The sequence below is a fragment of the Chiloscyllium plagiosum genome, chromosome 14, assembly GCF_004010195.1.
Source record: "Chiloscyllium plagiosum isolate BGI_BamShark_2017 chromosome 14, ASM401019v2, whole genome shotgun sequence".
In the NCBI taxonomy this organism is placed as follows: domain Eukaryota; kingdom Metazoa; phylum Chordata; class Chondrichthyes; order Orectolobiformes; family Hemiscylliidae; genus Chiloscyllium; species Chiloscyllium plagiosum.
Window position 1 is genome coordinate 68,908,073 of NC_057723.1, and position 12,118 is coordinate 68,920,190.

The following is a 12,118-nucleotide window of genomic DNA, read 5'->3' on the forward strand; positions in this document are numbered from 1 at the left end:
TTGAGTTTCATATTACTACCGGAACTTATTTTCTTCTGAGTGATATGTTTTGAGTTGATGAGTACCTGGAATGTGAAAACTAGGCTGTTTCCCATACCTTAAGTGCCCTCCATCTGAAACTTTCAGACCATTTCCCATACCATCGTGCTAATCCCAGATGACCAAGACTTGCAAGAGGGACAGTGGATTCCTAAATACCATAATATACCCAGTATGAACCTTAACTGGTTTGTCTATTATTGTCTTTTGTCTTTTGTCTTGTACAAAATCATGTTTCCTCATACGTACTTTATTTAATACAAAATCCAAGATAACAGAGCAGGAACTTTTTTTTATGAACCTTAATTATATTTAAATTTGAATCAACACGAAATGTGTTTTCAAGTCCCAGCCTGTTAATTGCTGAACTGCAATGTATGCAACAGATGGTATTTGTAACAAATCACTGCATAAAAGCAGATTTTTAAATTAGTTAAGTTTGTATTACTATAATACCTAATGTACAACACACACTTAAAATTATAGTGCTGCCTTCTGACACTGAAAACAAAATGGCAGATATAATAATTACTTCACCTCAGTATTTAATATGATTGGCACAATAGTCAACAGTCCATAAAGATATGAAGGTATTTAAGGGAGAAAGGAGGGAAGACATTTAATCACCCATGGGTGAAGGGTAAAGCCCATGACATGGGCTATATTCATGTGTATTTTTTAAAAATGCTTTTAGACAACAGTATTTTCCTGATGAGTGGAGTTGATTACATCAGCCAGCACACATTTACACGGAGCCATTCGAATTATTTCATCTGACCCTTTAATCAGGCTGCATTACAAAGTGCATTAAAGCATGACTTGTACACAAAAAATTACTTCATTTAAGTTCAATAACTAAATGCCTTACCAGTGAGCTAATAAAATTAGCTAATTACAACTTAACAATAGCAATTCCAAAGCTGCTGAATGACAGCTATTCAATTGAAGTTAGATCTGTTGAGCCTTGGCTTTGTCCCTCACAAGAACCACAGAGAATTTACAGCACAAAGAGGACATTGAGCCCATCGTGCTTGAGGTGACAGAGTAAACCCCACCCATTCTAATTCCACTTTCTAGCTCATCATGTCCATTGTCTTGTAGGTTACAGCACTTCCGATACAGATGCAAGTTCCATTCAAATGAGTTGAGTGTTTCTGCCTCAACTACCAAACTAGGCAGTGAATTCTAGACACCTACACCCTCTGGATGAAAGGTTTTTCCATCATTATCTCTCATCTTTCCACAAGTCGCCGTAAATCTACATCCCCTGGCACCCACCCATTGCGTCCCCTCCACTGGGCAAAACAGATCTTCCCTATCCACTCGATCCAAACCCCTCATTATTTTGTTGTCCTCTGTTAGCTCTTTTCTAAAGAAAACAATCTAACCTAACTAGGAAAAAGCAAAAAAGTTCAACAATGTTGTGCCCTCTGTACTTTCCTGTCTGTTTCTTTCCCAGCTGACATTTGGGTGGTTCAGGTCTTCAACAATTGTTCCCCCAGCTTTTCTGCAGTTGTAAATTTGCGAACATACTTGCTTTTCTCACTCGCTCGCTGTTTGGGAGTTGATATCATCTGCAATTTGGCTGCCCTAACATATAACAAATGAAGACTACAAATGCAAATCAGATTGAGATGCCCTGATCTTGTGGCTTGGTTGACCAAGCGTCAGCACCATTTGGATACTCCTAACACTATCTACAGCTTTGTAGTAGATGTGTCCTGGAAAGGCTTTCTAATAAAGTTGTATTAATTTTTCAAAAATGGAAATTGTAAAGTAAGTCTCTGGCTTCTGAGAATAGTTGAGTTTGATATATGTCTCATAAAAACATCTTATTTGCTTTACTACAGGAGTCTGTGGAAACATTTTCGAGCAGTCAGTCTGTGTTTGTTCTTGTTGGTGTTCCCTGCCTATATGGCTTACATGATTTCTCAATTTTTCCAAATGGACTTCTGGCTTCTGATCATCATCTCCAGTAGTGTTCTGACTTCCTTACAGGTAATGGGTAAAATGCTATTGTATTTCAACAAATCCATGAGGTCTCTCTTAACATGACTGCACTATTATTATATTCATGAAATGTGATCTTCTATTTCATTTGCCATCAATACAGTGGGGAGTGGTCTTTTATCAAGAAACGAGGTTGACGTTTTGAACAGCATCTTGATGTACACAAGCATTTTATTGAGGATCCTGCCTTATGATGTCCAGGCCTATTAGAATGTTATAGACTTTTATTAGTTACCACTCATTCTTCTAAATGCCATTAAATATAGTCTTAACTGATCCGATCTCTCTCCATTTGTAAGTTCTGCCATCCCAGAAAACAGTCTAGTAAATCCTCCACAGCCAGGACATTCATGCCCGGATAAGGAGACCATAATTGCACACAACATTCCAGGAGTGGTCTCACCAAGGCCCTGTACAATTGCAGTCAGACATCCCTGCTCTGTATTCAAATCCCCTCCCTATGTAGACCAACATAGCATTTCTTCCTTTAGTGCTTGCTGTATTTGCATATTTATTTTCAGTACCTATTGTACAAGAACACCCAGGTATCATTGCGACCCCTCCTTTCCCAATCTATCACCATTCAGACAATGATCTGCCTTCCCATTTAGTGACCAATAGCGAGAACCTCGTGTGTATCTACATTATACTTCATCTGCCAACCATTGCCACAACCTCAACTTGTCCAAATCTCACTGAAGCATCTCTGCATCCTCCTCAAAGTTTTTCCTTCCATGCAACTTTGTGTCATCTATAAACTTGGCAACATTATATTTCATTCTGCCATCTAAATCATGAATATAAATTGTGAATAGCTGAGATCTAAGCACTGATTCCTGCAGTCCCCCACTCGTCACTGGCTGTCATTTGGAAAAAAGACCCTCAGGACCATAGTCTCAGAATCAACTGTGTCACTCTTCACCTTGAAGAATTCTATCATGTTATGGTCACGCTGTCCCAAGGGCCTTTGACCAGCTGGATTGTCAATTCTTCCTTTGTCAATTCTTCCGAGATGGGGTATTGGACAATACCCCATCTAGGTCAATTGGACAATACCCCATCTAGGATGACCTGTTTTCTTGTTTGTTTCTCAATATAGTGATCGTGAAAACCACCTTGCACATGCTGCAGGAAGTCCTCCTCTACACCATTGATATAGAAGGAAATTTAATTAGTAATCACACTTTACCGTCCTAAGCATTTGCATTTCTGCGTTATCTGTCACTTCCATATAATATTCCAAAGTGCTTTACATCCAATGAGCTCTTGTGAAAGTAGCATAGTACCAAGTGCAGTATAGAAATCACAATGGCTGACTTGGTGTCCTACAGCACTTCATTTCGACTAAACTGAATTTGATATGTCATCTTTCTTGTCATAGAATAATATAGCTTTGGAGAGGTAATTGAAACTATCAGATCTGGCAGTTCAGTCAATGCCACTCTTCCTTCCTTTCCCCATTCCCTTACATTTTTATCCAGTTGTTTTTTAAAGTCATCTAATAAATCTGAAGCAACCACCTAATCAGACGTTCCAAATCATAAACCTAGTTTTTGTCCTTAGCCTGATGTTCCTTTGTCAATCACCTTTTCCTTGTGCCTTTGTGGTTATAAACTTTCAACCACTAGAAACAGTTCATTTCCTCCATCTGAACCCTCCATAAATTTGAATGACTTTTTTTACATTTTCTGATCCAAGGAGAGAACTTTAACTGTCACAGTTTATCTATACCACTGTAATTCCTCATCCCTGGAATCACTTCGGAAAGCCTCTTCAGTGTCGTTTCTAAAGCATGGCTTTCCAAACTATGGGCCACAGGGTGCAGGCTGAAGGAGCAATGACTGTTATATTGCTTGATTTGATTGCTAAGAACTGAGAGACCTTTGTCCATGCTTGTCAACTTAATGGTGGCAAGGCCTAGCTGGGTAGTCTTTGAGACCTGATTTCTGCTCCAAAGCAACCTATAAAAGTCAAACTTTTAATAAAGTTTGTAACTGAATTTTGCTCATCCTCACTGCTTTTCTGTTCCACTCTCAAAAATGTCACCAGCTGTCCAGACCCCTCAAATCTGTCTTCTCCTCCCACAAGTCTCCACTCTCTTCCTGATCGCTCTAACCCCATATCTCTTAGTTCTTGTGCCCCCATGATTTTCTATATTTTGTTAGCCAATTTATTGACTTGTTTTGCCATCTTGAGAAATCTATGGGCAAACATCCCATATCTCTTTGTTCAAATGCCTCAGTCAAGATTATACCATTTAGCGGGCATTGCCTAACTCCATTCTTCCAGGCTATACATCACCTCACACTAGGCTGTATTGAATTTTATCTGTTATCAGACGAGCTATTTCAGTGGCAGAAATGGTAATCCAATGGCCATGTCCAGGCCCAAGGTATATCAGGACCCAACAGTCAGGCACAGGGCTGTACGGGTCTGCTATGCTCATTTCAGGGCTGGGAGATCATAATTTATGCCCCAGCCTCAGTAATGTCGTTGGACTCTTAATCCAGTGAATCATCATGTTGCTCTGGTGACATGGGTTCAAATCGGAATTTAAAATTCAATTTTAAAAAAATTCTGGAATATAAAGCCAGTCTCAATAATGGTTATCATGAGAGATGTTTTTCAATTGTAAATCCCCATTTGGTTCGCTGACAGTTTATAGAGAAAGAAATCATCTTTGTTACTTGGTCTGGCCTTCATGTGACTCCGGATCTATATGGCTGACTCTTAAACTGCCCTTCAGACTGGCTTAGCAAGTCACTCAGTTCATGAGCAGTTATGGATAAGCAACAAATGCTGGCCTTGCCAGTGACATGCGCATCCCATAACAGAATATGTCTTTTTATAAATCCCACCTGTTCTTTTCAAATCTACTTCTATCTTTCTCAGTGTTTACTTCATTTACAGGTTTGGTGTTATCGGCAAATTTCAAGCTTATGCTGAAACAACTGTGGATGCTGTAAATCAAAAACAGAACAGAAATTGCTAAAGAAGCTCAGCAAGTCTGATAGCATCAGAGAAGAGAAATCAGCGTTAATGTTTTGGGTCTGGTGATGCTCACTCAAATGTTGAGGAAGGGTCACTGGTCACACAACATTAACTCTGATTTCTCTTCACAGATGCCGCCAAACTTGCTGAGCTTTTCCAGCAACTTCTGTTTTATTTATACCCTTTGCTACCAAGTCGAAGTCATTATTTCTGTTTTCAATTTATATTAATTATAATAACTGAGTCCTGGGAATCACCATTATTTACTCCCCTCCTAAGAAAGATCTATTCATCTACTCATAGTGTTCATGGATATGTAGGTTGAGTGCATTAGTCATGGGCAATGCAGGGTTACAGGGATAAGATAGGGGGATGGGTCTGGCTGAGCTGCTCTTAGGAGGGTCACTGTGGACTTGTTGGGCCGAATGGCCTGTTTCCACACTATGTAGCGATTCTATCAGTCAACTATTAATCTAGGGGCCCAGGTTCAAATCCTGCCATGGCAGATGATGTCTATGTAACCATTGCCGATTGTCAGGAAAAACACATCTGGTTCACTAATATGCTTTAGGTAAATAAATCTGCCATCCTTGCCTACTTGTGTCTCCAGACTATTCCACCTAACTTGCACATCTTTGGACTGTGGGAGGAAACACATGCAGGCGCGGGGAGAACGTGCAAACTCCACACCCGAGAGTGTAATCAAACCTGGATCCCTGGCACTGAGGTAGCAGCGCTAACCACTGAACCACTAGGCATCATCACCTACTTGTGATTCCACAACCACAGCAGTATAGTTTACTCTCAACTGCCCTCTGGGCAGTAAGGCATGGGCGAGAAATACTAAAACTAGCTTTCAGTTCCAGATTTTCCCAACAGCTGCTATAGTGTGATTTGAATCCATGTCCCAGAGTGGGGTTGGGTCTCTGAATTACTAGCCTACAGGCATTGCTATGACCCCACTGTCTCCTTGGAAGCAGGATATCTAGTGTTTTTACGTGGCCTGTTCTATATGTGACTGAGACCCATAGCAATGTGATTGACTCTAACTGCTCTTTTAAGTAACCAAGCAAGCCACTGAGTTCAAAGGCATTTAGGGAGATGGACAACAAATACTGGCCTTGGAAGCAAAATCCACATGCTGTAAATGGAAAAGTAAATCTATCATTACTGTTCATATATTCATATCAGTGTTCCCTCTAAGTTGCAAGGTTGTATAACTGCTCCAAGAGTTTGCAAGTGCCAGTTGGCATGCTGGCACATTGAATTTTGGAAGTCACTGCCATCTACATATCTCAAACTCATTAGGATTAGGCAAATCAAATCAGCAAAGGTGTGTTCACAGTATAAGAAATTCAGTACGTAAGATGGTGCAAGGGGTAGGATTTCTGGGGCATTGGGACTGGCTCTGGAAGAGGTATGACCTGTTGAAGCAGTACAGGTTGCACCAGAACTAGACTGGAAGATGATCTCAGGGGAAGGTAACCTAAGTGCAGTTGGGAAGGGTTTAAATTAAAATGTCAGGGGAGTAGGAATCTTAACAGTCAGAGTAGAGAAGGAAATGGCAAAAATAAAACACAGAATTCACAAAAGTAATGGGTAGAAAATTCAAGCCACAATGTTAAATTATGTGAACAGGATAAAAAAAAATTAAGATAGCACTTAAGACTTTGTGTCTTAATGTATGGAGCATCACAATAAAGTCGTGCAAATAGAGAAATGGATATGATATAGTTGGGATTACAGAAACGTGGTTGCAGGGTGACCTAGGATGGAAACTGAGTATCCAGGAGTATTCACTTTTTAGGAAGGACAGACAAAGGAAAATCAGGTGGGGTGTTATTGCTGGTTAAAGAAGACATTAAAATGATAGTGAGGAGGAATAGAAGCTATGGTAGAGTGGACTTGCTATAGCTAGATCTTGGAAATTCCAAGAGGTTGAAAACGATACTGTGGACTGTTTCTAGACCCCCAACCAAAAATGAAAATGTGGGAGAAGGCACAAAATATGAAATTAGAACCACAAGCAATAAAGATACAGCTGTACTTGTTGATGAAGCGCTTTTGCTCAAAATGTCAACTTTCCTGATCCTCTGATGCTGCCTAACCTGCTGTCCTTTTCCAGCACTACACTTTTCAACTCTGATCTCCAGCATCTGCAGTCCTCACTTTCTCCCAGCTGTAATTATTGCAGATTTTAATCTGCATTTCGATTGTGCAAGTGAAATCAGAAACAATACTGTAGCGAAGGCATACATGGAGCATGTGCGAGATGGCTTTCTGAATCTATGCATTGAGTGACCAATGAGAGGAAGGCCATCCTAGACTGGTTATTGTGCAATGAGGAAAGAATAATTGGCAAGGTAGCGGTGTGATGCCCTTTACAGCAGAATGGAAGTAATATGATAGAGTTTCCCATTCCGATGGAGAGTGACATAGTTGATTCTGAGACTTGGGTTCTGAATTTAAATAGAGTATCATGATATGAGACATGAGCTGGTTATGATAAATTGTGGAATATTTACTGAAAAGGATGACAGAGCCCAGGCAATGGCAGACTTTAAAGAGTGAGTGGACGAGCTGCAGCAATTAATTCCTGTCTGGCACAAAAATAAAGTTGGAAAGGTGACTTGACCTCTGTTAACAAAGGAAATTAGAGATAATGTTAGAATCTAGGAAGGGGCATAAAAATTGACCAAAAATAGCAGCAAACCTGAGGATTGGGAGCAGTTTAGATTTCAACAAAGATGGACAAAAGGATTTGTTCAGAGAGGAAATATGAAGTATGAAACTAAGCTTGGGGGATCACACAAACTGATTGCAGAAACCTCTAGGTTTCTGCATATATGAAGATAAAAAGATTAGCGAAGACAAATGAAGATCCATTACAATCAGTAACAGGGGAAGTTATAATGGGGAGCAAAGAGATGATAGACCAATTTAATACATACTTTTATTCTGCCTTAACAAAGAGGACAAATGTAATGTCCCAAAAACATTGGGAAAACAGGGTATTGGGGCAGAGAGGAAATGAAGGAAATCCGTATTGGTAGGGAAATTATCATGGGGAAGTTGATGGGATTAAAGGCCACCAAATCTACAACACCTAACATTTCAGAAGTATCCCTAGGTAGAGTAGATGCCTTGGTCGTCATTATTCAAGATTCTATAGACCATGGATCAGGTCCTATGGGTTGGAGTGTTGGTAACATAACCCCACTATTTTAAGAAAAAAGGGACTAGGTCGAAAACAGGGAATTAAACACCTGGTAATCTGATATCAGTAGTGAGGAAAATGTTAGAGTCCCATTATATAAGATTTAATAGCAGAGCACATGCAAAACAGTGACAAGATCAGATAGATTCAACATGGATTTATGAAAGGGATTTATGCTTGACAAATCTGTTGGAATCTTTTGAAAACATAACTAATAGAATTGTTCAGGAGAACCATTGAATGTGGTTAACTTGGGATTTCAGAAGGCATTTGATAATGGACCCACAAGAGATGAGCATGTAAAATTCAAGTGCACGGGATTGGGGTGGTATAGTGACATGGATAGAGAACTGGCTCTCAGATAGCAAAGGAAGAATAGGAACAAGTAGGTATTTTTCTGAGTAGCAGCCAATGACCCTTTGGGCACCACAGGGATCAATGTTTGGATCATAGCATTTTACAAGATATATTAATGATTTAAACGAGGGGCTTAAATTGCATCATCTGCAAAGTTGAAAATACTAAGCTAGGCAAAAGAGTGAACTTCTGAGGGAGATGCAGAGATACTTCAGTGTGATTTGGACAAGTTGGGTGAGTGACAAAAAGAGCAGATGAAGTATGATGTGCATAAATGTGAGGCTATCCACTCTGATTGCACAAACAGGAATGTGGATTATTATTTGAATGACAATAGTTGAGAAATGGGGAACATGCAACAACACTTGGGTGTCCTTGTACACCAGTTGCTGAATGTAAGCATGCAGGTTCAGCAGGCAACGAAGGAGGCAAATATATGGTGGCCTTCATCACAAGAAGAATTGAGTACAGGAGCAGGCACGTCTTCCTGAAATTGTACTGAGCCTTGGTGAGACCACACCTGGAGTATTGTGTGCATATATAGTGGTCTTATCTGAGGAAAGGTGTTCTGGCTATTAGGGGAGTGCAACCAACAAAGGTTTACCAGACTGATTCCTGCAATGCAAGCCTGATGTTTGAAGAGAGACCAGATCTGTTCGGATTGTATTCACTGGAGTATTGGAGAATGAGGGGGTTATCTCATAGAAAACTACAAAGTTTTAACAGGACAGGATAAATGCAGGAAGGATGTTCCCAATAACTGGGGAGTCCAGAACCATGGATTTAAGGATACGGACTAGGCCATGTAGGACTGAGATGAAGAGGAATTTCTTCACACGGAGTGGTGAGCCTGTAAAACTTTTGCCACAAAAAGCAGTTATGGCAAAAACATTATTTTCAAGAAGGAGATAGATATAGTTCTTAGGGTGAAAGGGATCAAGGAGTATGGTTCAAAAGGGGTAACAGGATACAGAGTAGGATGATCAACCATGATCATATTGAATGGTGGAGCATGCTCAAAGGGCCAAATTGCCGACTGCTGTTTCTATTTTCTGTTTCTGTGTAATTGAAAATTGCTCTTAGAACAATCAAGAAACAGCCTGCTTAAGACCTTGTAATATATAATTGTAATTTGTTTAAGACTGCAGTTTCCCACCTATTTTTCTTGCCCTCAAACTGTATGTAAAATTACATTGTTAGGAACCACTTGTTAAGTGTGATTATTTCAGTTTGAGATGAATAATTAAATCCTTCGACGTTACCAGGTCAAAAGTAAACTGTTCCTTCATGATTGCAGAACCTATTGTTCTGGGAAACTTGTTCAATTACACATTGTGAACTTATCCTCCAAGCTACCTTTGCAGATTTGATTTGTCTAATCTGTGTGAAGATTAAAATTTTCCATGATTATTACAGTACCTTTCTTGCAAACCCCTGTTCTTTTTTTAGTTATCTTCTGTCTGACAGCATAGTAACAGTCAGGAGGCTTTTCCAGTGTTTCCATCAATAACTCCCTCAAACCGATTCTACGGTTTTCCACCTCTGAACCAAACTCATTTTTCAGTATTGTATTGATCTCATCGTTCAATAACCAAGCTATTCCACCACCTTTCTTGTGTTTCGGAAATGTAAAATACCCTTCAAAAGTCAAGTACTAACCATTGACCAAGCATACTCAACTTTTAACTAAGTAATTTATGTTTATAATTCCAGAAACAGTGATATAGCGTCATAGAGATGTACAGCACAGAAGCAGACTCTTCGGTCCAACCCGTCCATGCTGACCAGATATCCCAACCCAATCTAGTCCCACTACAAGCACCCGGCCCATATCCCTCCAAACCCTTCCTATTCATATACCCATCCAAATGCCTTTTAAATGTTTTTAAATATTTAAATATTTCCCACAGCATTGTGTTGCAACTGTACCTCACCCTGTCGGGAGTGGTTCAAAATGACTTCTTGGGATAACAACTCTTGGAAAGAAATTATAATGTCCTTTACACCTCTTATGCACATTTCTAATGGGATAGGTCATCCTGAGAAGGATATTGAATGATGTCCAGTGATGTTTTGAGCAAAGCCACTTTGATTACAGAATTCATGTTCTCTCTAGTTCTGAGTACTGTAACTACAAAATACATTAGTGTTGCTGAACAAAGAGACTTTGGACTGCAGGTTCATAGTTCCTTGAAAGTGGCGTCACAGATAGACAAGATAGTGAAGAAGGTGTTTAGTATGCTTTCCTTTATTAGTCAGAGCATTGAGTTTTGGAGTTGGGAGGTCATGTTACGGTTGTATAGGGCATTGGCCACTTTTGGAATATTCCGTGCAATTAGATTAGATTAGATTAGATTACTTGCAGCGTGGAAATAGGCTGTTCGGCCCAACAAGTCCACACCTACCCTCCAAAGAGCAACCCACCCAGACCCATTCCCCTACATTTACCCCTTCACCTAACACTACAGGCAATTTAGCATGGCCAATTCACCTAATGTGCACATTTTTGGACTGAGAGGGGAAACCGGAGGAAACCCACACAGACACTGGGAGAATGTGCAAATTCCACACAGACAGTTGCCTGAGGCGGCAATTGAACCCAGGTCTCTGGAGCTGTGAGGCAGCAGTACTAGCCACCGTGCCACCCATTAATTCTGGTCTCCCTCCAATAAAAAGGATGTTATGAAACTTGAAAGGATTCAGAAAAGATTTACAAGGATGTTGTCAGGTTTGGAGGATGGGAGGGTTTGAGCTGTAGGGAGAGGCTGAATAGGCTGAGGCTGTTTTCCCTGGCTGAGGGCTGACCTTACAGAGATTTATAACATCATGAAGAGCATCATTAGGGTAAATAGATAAGAGTTTTTCCCTGGTTTGGGGGAGTCCAGAACTAGAGGACATAGGTTTAGAGTGAGAGGGGAAAGATTTGCAAGGGTCCTAAGGGGCAACTTTTTCACGCAGAGGGTGATGCATAAATATATTTAGCTGCCAGAGGAAGTGGTAGAGGCCAGTACAATTACAACATTTAAAAGGCATCTAGATGGGTGTGTGAATAGGAAAGGTATAAAGGGATATGGGTTCAGATTAGAGTGGTGCTAGAAAAGCACAGCAGTTCAAGCAGCATCCGAGGAGCAGTAAAATCGACGTTTCGGGCAAAAGCCCTTCATCAGGAATACAGGCAAAGTGCGTGAAGGGTGGAAAGATAAATGAAAGGAGTCTCCTCCAGCACCACTCTAATCTAAACTCTGGTTTCCACCATCTGCAGTCATTGTTTTTACATAGAGTCACAGAGATGTGCAGCATGGAAACAGACCCTTCGGTCCAACCAGTCCATGCCGACCAGATATTCCAACCTAATCTAGTCCCACCTGCCAGCGCCCGGCCCATATCCCTCCAAACCCTTCCTATTCATATACCCATCCAAATGCCTCTTAAATGTTGCAATTGTACCAGCCTCCACCACATCCTCTGGCAGCTCATTCCATACACGTACCACCCTCTGCGTGG

At 40.5% G+C, this 12,118-nt stretch overlaps 1 protein-coding gene across 1 annotated transcript in view; it reads left to right on the forward strand.

The window, feature by feature from the left end:
* Positions 1-12,118, forward strand: part of rnf145a (ring finger protein 145a) — a 134,568-nt gene that overhangs the window by 111,544 nt on the left and 10,906 nt on the right. The window contains exon 8 of the mRNA XM_043703971.1: positions 1,890-2,037. Within this exon, the coding sequence (XP_043559906.1) occupies positions 1,890-2,037 (148 nt within the window). The remainder of the gene's footprint in view (positions 1-1,889; positions 2,038-12,118) is intronic.